Source organism: Haliotis asinina, chromosome 10 (genome assembly GCF_037392515.1).
Source record: "Haliotis asinina isolate JCU_RB_2024 chromosome 10, JCU_Hal_asi_v2, whole genome shotgun sequence".
Lineage (NCBI taxonomy): Eukaryota > Metazoa > Mollusca > Gastropoda > Lepetellida > Haliotidae > Haliotis > Haliotis asinina.
Window position 1 is genome coordinate 6,779,113 of NC_090289.1, and position 17,101 is coordinate 6,796,213.

Consider the following 17,101-nt stretch of genomic DNA (forward strand, 5'->3'; position numbering starts at 1 on the left):
AGTCAACTAAGTCAGCAAGCCTGACCACCGATCCCGGTTTTGTTGTTTTTTGAATTCACGTCAATATTTCGGCTATAATGGAAAAAAAACATCTGCTGTTACAAGCAATGATCCTTCTCACTTGGGCATTTTATAACCTAGTAATCAAGCTCTGTGAACTTATTCAACCATGTAATACATTTGATTACCCCTTGGCTCAGCAGAGTCAGCCAGTTATTACATGCAGCCAGTGTTTATTGGGCTAGTGTGAGGTGTGCATTGGGTTAGGATGTGGTGTGTATTGGTTTAGGGTATGGTGCATATTGAGTTAGGGTGCGTATTGGGTAAGGGTGTGGTGCATATTGGGTCAGGTTGTGGTGTGTACAAGGTTAAGATATGTGCATTGAGGTTAGGATGTGGCGTGTATTGATTAAGTGTCTGGTATGTATTGGGTTATGGTGTGGTGTGTATTGGATTAGGGTCTGGTGTGTATGGGGTTAGGGTGTGGTGTGCCCTGGTTTGTTATAGTGGATAGTGAGTGAGTGAATGCTGTTGCTGTTTGATAACACCGGCCAGTAAACATTTAAGCGTTCGTGAAATAGTTTTATTACTTTATGACACTTGTAGGAAAGATCATATTTCTCCAGGATGACACAGGTAAAAAACTATGGATCCTCAAAGTGACTGAGTTTAGTTTTATGCTGCATTCAGCAATATTCAAGCTATATACGGGCAGTCTCTAAATAATCGTGTCTGGACCAGACAATCCAGTGATTAAAGATATGAGCATAGATCTATGCAACTGGGATATGCTGACATGTCAACCAAGTCAGGGAGTTAGTCATCTCTTTTGACAAGCATGGGTTACGAAAGATTAGTGTTGGGAATTAGTTAACATATCATAATTTGTCCAATATACAGATCAATCATCAAAAATAACTGGTTAGAATCATTTATGAAATGTACATATTACCTTTGTCAATGCACACACAAAAATAAGAAAAACATGTTGGTCTTTGGTCCCTTTGCAAATTGCACACAATGCATTTATAAATTTCACACATTAAATGATTACTAGTATGTTAGGAACATAAATTTAATTATGACATGGAAGTAATGGAATAGGTCTTCTGCAACCCATGCTTGCCATAAAGGGTGACTAATGGGATCGGGTGGTCAGGCTTTCAGACTTGGTTGACACATCATCGTTCCCCAATTGCCCAGATCAATGCTCATGCTGTTTATCACAGGACTGTCTGGTCCAGACTTTAATAACCACTGACTGCCACCATATGGCTGGAATATTGCTGATTGTGGCATAAAACTATACTTGCTCGCTCACTGCAAATGAGTTTAGTTTTACGCCGCACTCAGCAATATTCCAGCTATTATTAGTGGTCTCTAATGATAGAGTCTGGACCAGACAATCCAGTGACCAACAACATGAGCACCGATCTGTGCAACTGGGAACCAATGACGTGTCAATCAAGTCAGCAAGCCTGACCACCTGATCCTGTTAGTCGCCACTTACGACAAGCTGAGTCGTCTAATTGCCTTCAGAGTCAGTATGGCATTTATGTCAAATTGTAGCTTGGTATCTTGGATTTGCACCATGAACACCTACACACTATGCATTACTCAATATAAGAAGCCCTGTCACACCTCATCACCACTTAATTACTTCACACTGGTGTTACACTGATATTCTTGTGTAATTCATTTCCAGTGACAGTATACAGTGTAAATCTTTGTAAGGAAGTTTCTGACAATGGTTAATGAGTCAGAAATCCCCACTGCACCATCAGATCTGATTAATTCACTATATCAAAGAAACAACTAATGAAACATTTTCTATATGGATTTACTTTACTGAACGTCACCTAGTTACACAACAACAGAAGATGCTAGTAGTATTTACACTGAAGGACTACTTTCAAGCTGAGAATGTACTAAGCACAGGGAACCGTATGGTGAGGCTATCTTAAGTTGGCCCCACGGAAAAAATAAACCTATGATGAGGCTGTAAATAACCCTGACACTGGTAGCACTGTCATCATATGTAGAATCATGCAAAACCACAATAACTTTGTGTCTTGCCTGTTGGTATTTCTGAATCAGAAACAGCACTAACAAAACTCTCAAAAATTTGAATACATGAACAGACTTAACAGCTATAAACATAACAAGATAAACTTTCATTGTGAGACCACCACTTATAACACTCTTCTAGCCCAAACCAATGGTTCACAAAGACAGACAACATGGAGACCAAGTAGTACACACTCATGCCACTAACAAATATTTACATTTCAGATTACCATTTACAAATGGCTTGATCAATGAGCTGGGTAACTTCAGCAGGAAATCGTTGATGCACAATCATCTTATGATAAAATGATTACATTATCATCTTATTATAAAATGATTACATTTATCAACACTAATTTATCTAACTGCAAGGATATTTCTTTGCCAGCTCAGTTGCACTTTAGCACAAGTCTGCAGTAAATGACATTATAGATTCCCAATTTCAAATAATCATTTTCCAATTTTTACTTTTAATAAATTAAAATAAAAACATTGAAACAAATAGAATTCTGAAAAAATATCTTTTCTTTTTCATAGTTACTAACATTCCCACCAAAGGCACTTGGTATGGAATCATAAGTCAATCCAAAAATGGACAATCAAGGAAACCCTGTCAAAAACAAAATATCTGATCAATGTATTGGAACTTGATTGTCTTTTCACAAGCCATGAAGAGAAAAGAAGAACTTACAGCTCTACTTATTCTTGACGGAAATTAAAATATATAAATGCTCTTGTTAAAAAGCTTGACCCAAATGTGTGTTTTTCTTTTCAACGATTGTGATAAATGATCTCAAAGTTTGGTGATAATTACTTTTGTATATGACAATGAAATCTTATCTGACAATGCTTCTGTCCAAAATGTAATGTACTTATTGGTCTTTTCTCATTGATCACCGTAGTATTTGCATGGAGTCAACTCAGATGCATTGTACAACATTTAAAAGCTTGTACAACATGTATCTTTCAGATTTTCTACCTGTTCTTGAAAAATACACCTTAAGAACTTCTGTAACAACGTTTGACTAAGGTCTTCACCAATACTTTCACTATTTATTTGATAAAGAGTGTTTCATCTTTCCTTTTCTTCTGTACAATGTGTCCAGGCTTGTGCTGTGATTCAGGATGATTGGCCAGCTCAGGGGAACAGGTTGACACTGGGCTGCTCAGTATGACCTGCTTCAGATCATAGAAGAGGTTGGAGTCCTCTTTGGTGAGGAAGGAAATTGCGATTCCATTCTTACCAGCTCTACCTGTTCGACCAATACGATGTGTATAGTCCTCAATATTCTTTGCCATGTCGTAATTGACAACCAGCGACACATCTTTAATATCAATACCTCTGCCAGCCACATCAGTTGCAACCAGAATGTCTTTGGATCCCCCTTTCAAACTTGCCAAGGCAAATTCTCGCTGTTCTTGGCCCTTGCCTCCATGAAGTGTGGCTGCATTGAAGCCCATCTTTTCTAAGGACTTTGCCAGAACATCAGCTCCCTTCTTTTGATTGACGAAGATGATGATTGGTGGATCAATTCCTGCTGAGAGAATCTCCAGCAACTTCTTCCTCTTCTGTTGTTCAGTCACCATGTATGTGATCTGTTCCACACGCTCGACAGGTTTACCAACGGTACCGATGTACACCACTGTTGGACGACGCAAGAAGGTACGGGCAAGACGCTCCACGGTGGGAGGCATGGTAGCTGTAAACATTACTGTTTGACGGTATTTCTTTTTAGAGTGGAAATTCATCAACATCTTTTCATCATCTTCCGCATCCTCTGTGTCTGGTTTTTCATTCGTCACCGGCAGGAAGTCAAGGATTTTACGAACTTCAGGTTCAAAACCCATATCTATCATACGATCAGCTTCATCCATCACAACATAGGTGCACTGATTGAGAACAAGGTAACGGTTTTCAAGAACATCAATGAGACGACCTGGGGTAGCAATGACAATCTCACAACCCAAACGTAGCTTGAAACCTTGCTCCTCACGAGATATACCTCCAATGACTGTGACAGTTCTGATTCCTAGGGTTTCTCCAAATTTGACACATTCTTCTTCAATCTGCTGCGCCAACTCACGCGTGGGAGCAAGGATAATAGCATATGGTCCTTGGTCGGCATCCTCCATTCTCTCCAACTTGGGCAAACCTTGAATCCATACCAACAGTGGAATGAGGAAAGCAGCAGTCTTACCGCTACCAGTTTCAGCAACACCAATAATGTCCCTGTTCTGTAGACCAATAGGAATTGCTTGCATCTGGATTGGAGTTGGTTCTTTGTATCCAACCTTATCAATTACTTCAATGATTGATTTGGGCATTCTTGGGTCAGTCCAAGATCTCAGAGGAGGAGGAATTCTTCCACCTTTACAGCTAATGTTATAGTCCTCTTTAAAGATACGCCAATCTCTCTCTGTCATCTCATCCAATGACTTTTCAGACCAATGACGGTCATCCCATTTCTGCTTAGCCTCTTTCTTTGCAACATTTTTCAGTCTTCTCTTTTCCTGATCTTTTTCTGCTTCTGTTCGTCTCCTTTCCAAAAGATCACCATAAAATTTAGACTGATCTTTCTTCTGGGCCTTGATGTCAATACCAGCAATGTTTCCTCTGCCAAAAAATTGAACAGCATGACGTTCCTTGTACAAAATATTATAGTCTGTGGATGTATCATCTCCAGCATCCCAATCAAATACAAACTTTCGGTCATTTAATCTTCTCACCCGCTTCTTCTTCTTTATAAGTCCAAGATACCTTTCCTTAATTGCCATTACTTCTTTTTCCTTATCTTTGTTCTCTCTTACATTATTCCGATCTTCCCCATCCATCTCCCTTTCTCTTCTCTCACGGCGTTCTCTTCTTTCTCTCTCATAAGCACTCTCCTGAGCCATTTTACCAGTCTTGATAAATTCTATCTGCTTCTTTCTTTCTTCTTCTGCCTTTTTCCTCTGTTCTGCTACTTCCAACTGTCTTTTCTTCAAAGCTTCGGCTGCCCTTTCCTCCTTCGTCAAAAACTTGGGTTTACTTAGTGCTTCTTCCTCTGCCTTCTTTTTGGCGAGCAACTCTTCAAGGGACAGAGGTACAACTTTATCTTTTGGCGTTACCTCTTTCTTGAACTTGTCATCATCTCTTTTACTCTTTGTGCTTTTCTTACTGTCCTTGTCTCTAGATCGAGAGCGCGACTTCTTCTTGTGGCGTTCTCGGCTGCGGCGTCTTTCACGGCTTCTGCTTCGGTGTTTTGAGCGTTCTTTACTCCGAGATCTACTCCTACGCCTCTCCTTACTTCTAGATCTATGACGAGATTTTGGTTTCCTTTCTCGAGACTTGGACCGTTCCCGGTCTCTTTTCTTCTCCTTTGCGTCTTTCTCTTTTCGCTTTTCGCCATCTTTATCTGCCCGTGCAAGTTCTCTGTCAAGCTGCTCGCTTATGTCCATTTTTACGGTCTACACTGCAGCAACTAAACTACCACTAACGATGCTTTCTTTTGGAAAGTTACCGCAGTAATATCGCAGGGACTACGTTCAACATTTGCGTTACCAGCACGTTTCCAAATGATACCGGAAGTATTGGACATTTACTGTAGTACTACTTGCAAGAAGAATAATTATCACATAACTGAGAAACAAAACCCTGAAGGTTGGAGAAAACAACCCAACACATAGGTGCTGGGGCGGTAAAAGACCACTCTGTCCATTTTAACAGTTTCAAAGATGTTCAAACATTTTGATAATATACAAATGAGGATCGGAAGTATTTGGATGGGAGAATCTCCCCATGCCGCCCACAATCATAATGTTCTTTGAAATTTATGTCATGCCGATTTATGTTTTGCCAACGAACAGAAACGTAGAAACAATATGATTTCTCATTTTTTAATTTTTTAGAAACATTACTCAAAAGCCGTTTTTTAAATCTTGTAAAACCTCAAATAAATTGTACTTTTATCTTGGCTAATTTCCTGAAGATGTTTGATTATTTATTAATCATAACTATATATTTAAATTTCTGCGTAACAAGTAAGTAAGTAAGTTTCAGATTTTGATTTATATAAAAGTTAAAATGGTCGGTGGCTTTTGTTTTTGAGTCATTCGTTATTGTAATAAGCAGATGACGTGTGGTGGACCATTGAGCATTTAAAGGCACAACATCTTACAATATAACCTGTGGTGTGTGTGAGTGCGTACCTGCCTACGTTTGTGCCAAAAAGTCATGACAGAATGGCAAGCCCTTTTTAAATGTCCCCTACTATAATAATATACAATCTATTTGGTTATAAATATACCACAATGACGCTGTCGGTAACAAATCAATCATACGATACATTTGGGATTTTCATGGTCTCAGTAAAGTACATAATCCAGCGGAGAGTCCTAAGTTGGTTTACCGTGTCTAGCAGCTCGACTCTCGAGAGTTTTCGAGACTTCAGTCCTGTCCCACAACGAAGCACACGTGACACATGTGGTTTCATGTTAGGCAAGTGAGTTTGGTCACAATTGCCTCTGATCACCCAGCAGAAAATGGGTACCCGTCATGTGAATATAACCTCGCTCTTAATCAACTGTCAGTGGGCTGTCAGCATTTAGCGCAATATATGTGGACTAATTATTGATATTTAAAATATTATGTTCCATTTATGTTCCCGGTGGGATAACTACTGTTGATTTTGTCGCGCCTTACAGGCAGCTTGGGTTATCCGGGATAACAATGTGTCAGCGCATTGAGCATGCACAAATGCTTGGAGACGGGTGCTCTATCAATAAGCTATGTAGTATAATCGTTACATATAATAAGAAATTAATCATACTTTACTTGTATCCGACATGTACCATATAATACTCGCGTTGAATGAATGATCTCCACTTTCTTTACTGATAGCCAGGGATCAGTTTATATTTTGAGGCTCCATCAAAGCTTACGTATGATATAAACTATTTACATTATAAAATTAAGTCCGATTTCATATTACTCCATGCCACACATAGGCTGTATAAACATTCCACAACCAGTTCGTGAGTCAGCTACGGGCTGCGACTTGACATTTACACTGCTTTTAACTATATTCCAAAAATGATTGTGAATATTTCCAGAAATATGTACGAATTTGTGAGAGAAAATTTACAGGATATTAATATTTTGAAATTACATTTGCTGTTCTTCTAAATGATGCTAAGATATGAAAACCATTTATTGATGTGTACATTGCAGGCATTGGTGTAAGTTCATGCAAAGTAAGGTGAAATCAGCTGCCATTTCTGTTACGCTCATTTCTACAGTCATCAGTTATAATACCTGTACTAGCATTTCTGTGTGAAAAGAGACGAAACAATTAAGGCAGATATTTGAAACGGTACTAAAATATAACATATATGATAGCATTGAAGTAACTGAAGCAAAATATTATTAAAAGCAGCGCTCATGTGCAGTACTATGTGTATATCTGTTCACTGCATTCAGAGTAAAGTTTAGAGCTCATAGTCTTTAATATTTCAGCAGATGTTTCACATATTCTGAGTAATGTTAAATAGTAGTTACGAAAGTCGTATACACGGAAGTTAAATAATGAATTACCTCCCTTCGGTTGTGATGTCACGTCACATGATTGCCGCTCACTTATCGTAAGACCTAATTATTAGCTACTGGCTGAGCTCGGCCGTTCAGAGTTTGTGGACAACAGTATCAATTTCCAACGGTATGTCATTGTTAGAGAGATGTATATTCGCTTTCCTGTGCCATCATAATTTTAAAAGTGCGGACGATGCGATCGTTGCTTTGTGACGTGTTTAGAATGTTCTGATTTGACACATGCAACGCAAGTCTAGAATTGATCAACATAATTGATCATTACTGACATTAGATCTATGTCGTGTATGCGCCAGGCACCGTCATGTTGTACTTAGGCAATTCGCTATTTACAGTAATGTCTATAAAACGTTTCGGACGTGAAGCTATGACTCTAAAGAGATCAGCTTAGTCCAGCAAATATGGCTTAATTGATCGATTTTCATGCTGGCATTTGTAGGTAAATTATGATAAGCACAAATGTGGGCTGTATAGTTCCTCTCGAAACTAACTTTTACACTGAGACAAGTAGTCTATATATTATTTGAGCAATGAAATGACACCTTTTCACAGTTATGTATGGAGAGACATGTGACTAACTATTTTTGGAATGATTCACTGTCATTCCTTTTCATCTGGCAGATGCCCAGAACGGCAGAAGTAAACAGGGCATTAGATAACTTAGCCCTCTGTGCAGCATCATGTCTCAAACAAAACAACCAAATTTTAATGTCATAAAAATTTGCCAGGGTAGTAATGCATGATGCCTTGTAATATGGCATGTATGCTGCTGTAGGCAATGTGTTAAGTTAATAAATTCAAGTATGGCTGAGGCTCATGGTGGCAAACAAATAGATAATTTCCACTGTCATGCTCATGGGGAAATGTTCCGCAGATAAATGTTGAATTTGATTCAGTTTCTATCTTCCCAATATGTGAACAGTCCCCTTTTTGCAGGAGAGAATGTTGAAACTTACCACACTACTGAGCTTGTTTCTGGCTGGGTTGTGCTAATGTGAGAATATGAATTCATCAAGAAACATGTTTCATTTGTTGGCATGGTGAGGGACATGGAGATGACCAATCTTAACTGATTTGGCTAAGTAGTAATTGTGTGAAGGGTGTGTGTGTCAAGGTCATGAGCTTTTTAAGTATGCATCATGGAAGGATGTGTGTGCAAACTTGTTATTTCTCAACTCAATGAGATAGGTATTAATGGAAAAGTAGTGTTTAGATTTGCTAAGTGTTGATTTTCTTCATTACCCTATATTCTCTTTAGGCTGAATGTTCACCTTTGCTAACAGTGTGTGCCTATCATGCAGTACAGTCATGTGACCTTAGGGTATTTCTCCAGTGTACCAATCACTATCATGTAGTGTACATTGTTACCATCTCTATGTAGCTCACTGTCATTGATCAGATGAGGAATAAAGTAATTGCCATGGGGCATATTGTTTTGTACATGTGTGAGTTTATGGCTTCTATGGTGAGTGTCAGACTGTCATTCATTGTAATTTGCATTTAACTGGTGTCAATCAAGACTCGAATGATCATTTGACTAATTAGCTGTCTTTGTTGAAAGTAATCGGTGTCACTGTTATGAATCAGAGTTAGTGTTTATATAATAGAACTGGGAACACTCAACTGATCACAGCTTGTTGTACGGAGAGACTCAATCACACTAGTCAGCTATTAAGGGACATTGCTTTGATACAAACAGGACAACTGGTATGTTCTTTGCCTTATTATTACTACTTTACCTCATGTCATCATACAATGACAGTTAAAGCAGAGTCAAATATGAATTGTGATCTACTAAAGATCTCTTACGTGTTTGATGTCTGTTAATTATTTCACAGTAACAATTTTTGTGGCTGATGTAATATTAATGATCCTTTAATATTAGCTTCACACTTTTTTATCATAATTCAAGGCTTCTAAAAGGAACTTATACAACTGATTTTAGGATTAAAAATGCTTAGTGGAATAAGTGATGTCCCTTTTAAATTTCTGATCAATGACAAGTGTTCAAGAAGACATATTTAGGCTATTTGAACTGGAAATGTCAGAGCAAAATCATTGGCATATGAATTGTTTTGTTTGTTGTTGAATAGGTGTGATCATTGATTGAAGTGTGTTGAGGATGTGTCTTCACTAGGCAGTTTGACAAGGAAGTTCATCTATGTCAGTATGATGCAAGCTGAAAGACATGTCATGCTATAAAATGAATTAAAATATATCCTTGACAGGTTGTGGGGGTCACGTTTCATGTTTGAGTGTTATGGGTTTGCATAGGCACATGGTAAGATTTATTGTAACTGAGTGATCTATATAAGTCCAGTAATTTACACAGGATTTTACCTTGCCCTACGAAAGTAGGAGGACCCCCAATACAGGGGCCCTTACTGGAAATCTGTGAATCTTTAAAAGAAGGAAATTGATCACATTAAGATGTAATTATTAACTTTTTTACAAAAACTTGGTACAATGAATTTTACTGTGCATCAGATGGTACCTAAAATATATTATGATTGTTACCACAGCTTATATGTAGATGACACTTTCATCAAACTTTTTGTCAGAAGGTAAGAAAACAGTATTCTGTCTTTTCGTGTGAAAAGAGAAGACATCTTTGTCAGTAAAGACATCAGCTTTGCAATTAGGCACGACTTTATTCTGTACATATGTGGTTTCAATAAGCAGATTTCTGAGTCACATGAAAGCCTGATTAAGAAGTGAACTCAAAGGTTTAGTGAAGTCATATGGTACTTGTCACGATGTACAGAAACAGTGTGTGTCACCTATGCTTTTAGCTGAAGTTCTAATGTAGTAAAAATGTATCTTTGCTTGATACTGTATATAAGCTCAGCTGATCTCTGCATATGTTGAGGTTAGAGTCTTCTGAAATTCAGAGTAATTATGTCAAAAGCAAAAGTTCTAATTGTATAATTAAGATCAATTATTGAGATAATCCTTCCAGTTTAAGCTCTTGTTCTATGCATCATAAGAGCATTGTAAACTGTAGAGTAAGTTACATTCATAGCAAGGATGATATAACTGAGTCTGGGATCGACTTTCCTATCTCACTAAGTGTGTTTGTTCGCCCAAATTTGATTGCCTTGTTCTGGGACTGAGTGAGAGACAACTGATTGACAATGGGTGATAATTATGGGCCCCAGCTAGGTTACAGGAACAGCATGAATAGGCAGGTCAATATCCATCACCTGTTATACCTGCTTGCTGGTAGTTGAGGCCATGCTAGCCCAACTTACAGGAACATGGATCATTACTGATTTTCAGTCAGCCATTTCTGTGATTTTTGCCACTGTTATGCCATTACCTCCCAATGAAACCTGTTTTGACAGATCATCCATTCACATTTATCTCTGGTCCTGATGTATTTTTGTTTTGAGAACTAATTTCCATAGCTCTAAAATTAACATTAACAACAGCTTACACAAGTAATATAAGCATGAACATGTGTTACATAAAAAATTCCTCTCTGTGTGTAGAATAAGATGATGAATTACAGTTGATAGTAAGTGGACATGTTTGACATAAATAGCTATATGCTGTAAATTGTATGATATATGGGACAATACGTTGATCATGTGTGAAGGAGCACATTTGTAGGTTAGGGTGGCAGCAACACACATGCCAGGGCCCGTCATATGCACTATGATGCAGTGGATGGTCATGGTGATTTTGTTTTAGGAATTAATAAGCAGCACTGAAACAGTGAAAGGCAATCAGTTTGTGAGAGACTGGAACTATGTTGAGATTTCCTTTCATTATTTGTAGTTGTTTTAGCATTTCATCTATTCACATTCATATATACATATATACATATAAAAGTATTTTGCCACAGGGCAAGTGATTTGAAGAATGTAATTTGTCCTGACTAATTTTCAACCTGTGCTGATTTTATGACTCAGTGTTTGATGTTAATGTTTACTCAACTATTTATCGAAGAGTGATGCATTTCAAAGAATGATAGCTCTGAATTATTATTATTATTATTTATTGCAAAATGTAATAGCTATATTATGAGCAGATATGAAATGAAATCAAGTTTATTTGCAGTTTGAAACCATAAGTGGAAATTATCTAGTAATCCTCTGACAAGTAAGATACCATTATTTCATTGCCCAAAATGAAAACTGACGTTTCCGGCCGTCAGGTGATGCAGTGTTTGAACCAGTGAACAATGTAAAGTTATGTATGAAGCCTGTTCATTTCTATTGATTATGCTATTGTTGATTGTCAGTTAAACAGGAAAATATTACAGTAGTTAAAAACAGTGATTATATTGCTCTATTGTGTGACGAATGTTTTAAGTTAATGTTCAAGTATTGAAGTTACACAATTATGCCTTTATCATGTTTATGGATTGGGTCCTCTGGACCAAATGTTTTCTTCTTACACGTTTGAGGTTTAAGATGAAAACAGAACTGTAATCAGTGTTTCTAATTTATGCTTATAAAATATTTATGCTCTTATACCAGTCCTCTTGCTAAGGAATATGAGATTATCTTTGTTCTCTGGAAACTCATTCATTGTTATCCCCCCACAACACCTTTTGTTGGGGTTAGTAAAATGCAATATTTTCCGGAGCAGAACTCTAAAATCATTCAATATTTCTTCACCAAACTTGACACATAGATTGGTCTAGTGGTGTACTGGTGCCCTTTCATAGTTTTGGAATTCTGAATAAAACATTTTTGGCGTTTCCATGGCAACAAGTGTGACATAGACTGGAGTTGGAGGTAATGCGGGGAATATTGATGACCTTAAAAATGTTTATGGATTGGGTCCTCTGGACCAAATGTTTTCTTCTTACACATGTTTGAGGTCTAAGATAAAAACAGAACTGTAATCAATTTTTCTAAGTTATGCTTATGTAATGTTTTTGCTCTTATACCAGTCCTCTTGCTAAGGAATATGAGATTTTCTTTGTTCTCTGGAAACCCCTTCATTGTTAAACCTCTGAATTACTAATTGAATTTTGGTGGTCATCATTGTCATTTATCTAGTGTTTAATCTGATTTTTACCAACATGACTTAATGGAACACTCTGTATTTCAGAATTGAAGTCACCTGACCGCAGCCACAATGGGTTCGCTACTGCGGAGCGAGGAGATGACACTGTGTCAGCTGTTTCTGCAGTCAGAAGCAGCTTACGCTTGTGTGTCAGAACTTGGTGAGCTGGGTCTCGTACAGTTCAGAGATGTAAGTACCTTTATATGTCTTGGGAACTTTCCTGGTTATGTTGTAATATAATATGCTAATGGCATTGCAGTAGAGTGTCTGAGCTGCTTTGCCCAGTGTTCTATCTAAGGTGCTGGCTCAAGCGTCAAGGTGCTGGCTAGAGTTAGTCTTCAGCAGCAGATGCCATACTTGAGAGGCGATCAACTATCAGATTTATAGACTGACGGGATACATGTCGTCACATCACTATTGCAGTGACCAAATCTCATGTTTAATCTTGGACTGTGTTGTCCAGACTAGATTATATGTGTTCTGCCATAGTATAGCGTTGGTATTGAAAGTGCAGTTTTAAAAGAAAGAAATAGACAAAGCAGTATCTACATTCCAACATCACAGCTCTGATCATGCTGATAAATTTGTGACTAACATGCATGTATTGTATGTATTGCTCTGGGCTACTGTTCAGACAGTGTTGTTTACACCGGCCACTTGCATGTAATTCTCCCAGTTTGTTCCATTTGCATTCCCTCGGCTGTCATTAAGAATTATGACTCACTGGATATTTAGGTGATAAACATCATGTGTTGGCCAATTTCCGGGTGTTATTGAGTATTTGAAGCACAGGAATATTTCATTTGAAACCTCCGGCTGATGCCGTCGGTTCCAAATGCATTCCCGTGCTTCAAATACTCAATAACACCCGGAAATTGGCCAACACATGATGTTTATCGACATTGTAAACACAAAAGTAAACCAAAGGGATTTTAGTGTCTGCACTCGTTTACATCGAATACGGACGTGAAGTGTCATCAGTTGGCTGTTTCAGCTGGTTCTCATGGTAGCATCTGGAGTTGCTCATTTGTGACGTCATTCTAACTTTACGTCACAATATGATTTGAATGACGTCACCACTGTTGATGACACAACAAAACAATTGTTTACGTGTCAATACGCGGTGAATAGTCTTTCGGTTTCTGGGAATCTAATACCATTTGATCATGTTTTTCAACCAATCACATTACAGAACACAGTGACTTTTGGTTTACAATTTACTGTTAATGTATCACTACATTCAAATGTTGTATAAATATTTACACAAAATGTAGAACTCAAACTCTGATGGACCCTGAAATTGATGCTCCCATGTCAGTCCATGTCTAGATACTGCCTGCTTGCATTGGTTTGTTTCCTGCAACATTTTGTTATTCTTATGATGTTTTTCTGTACAGCTGAATCCAGATGTGAATGCTTTCCAAAGAAAGTTTGTCAATGAAATAAGAAGATGTGAAGAAATGGAAAGGAAACTACGTAAGTCTTCAGAAGTGTCAGTATTGTCACATCAGTGTCTACCTAAGAAGTCCTGGGAAGAAATAGATCTTCAGTGCTCTTCAGTGTTTATGCTAAACTTGTTTTATCATAGGACCCGCAACTATGTTTACCATAGTTCCTGACCTTGACCTGATTCAGTGTGTCATATGGCTCATGACTTGAAAAAATACTTACGGACAGCATTATTTTCCACATGAATCGAGGAACTGTCTTATATTACAAGTAAGCTTGTCAACATTAAACATATGTGATCTGTTAACTGATAGTTTAAGATACCTGAGCAAAAACAAACTACTTAATGACAAGACAACATTTTGTACCATTGGTCAACAAAATGGGAGAGGGTGTTGAGGTAGCCCTCATCATTTTGATAACATCTTTTCATCCTTCACAGTGTGTAATGGTCTGTTTTTTACAATTAATGTTCCTTTAATGAAGGCATATGCTTAATTTCTTTGAGCAAGACGGTGACTAGGAATGTGTTCATGTATATAGTTGTCAAGTACACATGACCTCATATTTACTGAGATTTCCAACAACATAGTCAGGCCAAAGGCTATTATACAAACACACCTTGTTTAGGCTTCTTGGAGAAGGAGATCAAGAAAGACGGGATTCCAATGTTGGACACCGGGGACAACCCAGATGCCCCAGCTCCCAGGGAGATGATAGACCTGGAGGTGAGACGTACCTCCCCTCTTACAAATTTCATTGCTTTGTCAATACATATTTAGACCTTCAGTTTGATCAGTGCTTGCTATGAATATAAAACTGCAGTTAATTAATTGAAATCCTATCTTTGATATTTTTAAGTGTTTGTAATGACAATAAAATTTTTTTGTAAATACTGCAAATATTGATAATGACTGGTTTTCCAGGCCACGTTTGAGAAGCTTGAGAATGAGATGAAGGAAGTCAATGCCAACTCAGAAGCTCTTAAGCGGAATTTCCTAGAGTTGACTGAGCTGAAACACATCCTCCGTAAAACACAGACGTTCTTTGAAGAGGTAAGAAAAGTTGTCAGGAAAGTAAAGAGGTCCCAGTCATGACACAAAGTTGGTTAGCACAATTATATCATGATACCTACTTCTCAAAATGGCTATAGTTGCATGCAAAAAAATCAGTCGTAATGCCATGTTTACCCCACATTGGAGGAGCCAGACAACCATGACACGTTTCCAAATAGGCAATGGTCAATCAGTTTTTTGACACAAGTGTATCAAACAATTATTATAGTAACCATATTCGTCTTGTTTATTCTGGTTTCATTCCACCATTCCCCTGTTGAAACACACATTAGTTCCTGGTAATCACATGAGACAGTTTTATAGGTACCAACAGAACACTACTCACCTGTGCTGTGAATCTCTGCTCCTTTAGAGTAACAGTTGTGATGAATATGTAACTCTGTTCTTATACGTTTAGAAGATTTAACTCAGGTAACAACAGTTAGAATCTGATTTCATGGCAGTTAGATCACAAGCAGTTGAAGTAATGTTTGTGATGACATCATTCAGACTTGTCTCACCCCATACTAGTTCATTAGGTGTTGAGGTGTTATTGTTAGTTAATTAGTTTTAAAGTTTAAGGTTTATCACTGAAATTTTAAGCAGCTTTCGACTTTGAGGGGAATCTCCCATGGCAACATGAGAATTTCTTTTACAACATGTTACAATGTACCTTAAAGTTAGTTGACACAATCCAATGTGACTGGGCACCTCCTTATCGGTTGTTTTGTAAATAGGTTTTTGCAGTATTTTTTTTAGCAGTAACAACAATAGTTTCCAATATATACAGTCCAAGTAACTGTAATGTATATTGCATCTTTACGTAATTGTACATTATCTTAAGGATTTTTTTGTATTTAAAGTTTTTCAGTAAACTTATGCAATGATGTTTTAAATGATAACATGAATAATAACTTTTATTGATGTCTTTGTTATGATATCATTGGGCAAAGGGGATTTAGAGGGATGGGTGTTTTATTTTTCATTTGAATGAGTTCCTTTCCTGCATGGCTGTTGTTTACCTAGATATTGTGATTAGACATACCTGTCTGTTTCTGTTCTGAATTATTCCAAATCAGATTCCATGCTTCAAGCTTTTGAAAGGCAGCTTTTATGATGGATTGGCAACATCTGAGTTTTGCAGTTTTGTGCAATTTGAAGGCACTGCCATTATAAGAGACAGGTCCCATGTGCCTTATGCTTGTACCAAGAGCTGACTACTGGGAAGATGGTGGTCTGATTCTAATAGTTGGCTGGATTGCATTGCATTATACACTTATGGGAAGCTCATTATTTCTGACTGTAGTTAGATTAATCATTTAATAATGATAAAGCTGGAATATAACTGACAACTGATTGACAGTAAGTTTGTGTTCTCTGTTAAGAAATTTGTTCTTAGCAATATTCATGACATTAAGAGTCTATTAATCAAAGAAGAGATATAAATCCTGCAGTGTTTCATTTTCTATCAAAAATAGTATAGATAATTGGTAAAAAATCATAATCCATGCCATTAGTTGTTGAGCAGGTGATGCATATTTATTAAACATGTAGTTTGTGTTGAAATGTGAGAAGTTCCTTTCCTTGTCTGGGTCTGAGAAGTCACTTACTTCTGCATCTTAATGTTTGTCAATAGAAAGCTGTTTTCAGGGTCACATTGGCTACCCTCTGACTACTGAGATTTTGTTTCAAAATTACAATTGTTTTGCTTGCTATGAAAGCTGTTGTTAATATGTGACTCCACAAACACTGACGACTTCTCACCTTGTATAGTAACTCAGACTTTCCCACTGTATTCTGTATGCTGTTTCCACGTCTGAAACCTGGAAAAAAGTTAAAGTAAAGCTTGTGAAAATACATTTGAAGGGTGAATGTATTTACTCAGTACCATAGGAGCTGTTGCCATCTACACGAAATAAGAGACATT

General features: G+C 37.5%; 2 protein-coding genes across 5 annotated transcripts in view; one reads left to right on the top strand and one right to left on the bottom strand.

Annotated features, from left to right (window-relative positions):
- Positions 1-569: 569 nt before the first annotated feature.
- Positions 570-5,656, bottom strand: LOC137297971 (probable ATP-dependent RNA helicase DDX23). Its single transcript, XM_067829978.1, has one exon. It carries the CDS (start codon positions 5,503-5,505, stop codon positions 3,121-3,123), a length of 2,385 nt encoding a protein of 794 aa, XP_067686079.1. The 5' UTR covers positions 5,506-5,656; the 3' UTR covers positions 570-3,120.
- Positions 5,657-7,625: 1,969 nt separating this feature from the next.
- Positions 7,626-17,101, top strand: part of LOC137298265 (V-type proton ATPase 116 kDa subunit a 1-like) — a 28,115-nt gene continuing 18,639 nt past the window's right edge. For 2 of the 4 annotated variants that reach the window (XM_067830442.1, XM_067830444.1), the window contains exons 1-5: positions 7,626-7,760; positions 12,716-12,859; positions 14,068-14,146; positions 14,750-14,847; positions 15,046-15,174. In XM_067830442.1, the coding sequence (XP_067686543.1) occupies positions 12,743-12,859; positions 14,068-14,146; positions 14,750-14,847; positions 15,046-15,174 (423 nt within the window). In that variant the 5' untranslated portion in view covers positions 7,626-7,760; positions 12,716-12,742. The remainder of the gene's footprint in view (positions 7,761-12,715; positions 12,860-14,067; positions 14,147-14,749; positions 14,848-15,045; positions 15,175-17,101) is intronic. The other 2 variants (XM_067830443.1, XM_067830445.1) reach the window with 1 other exon arrangement.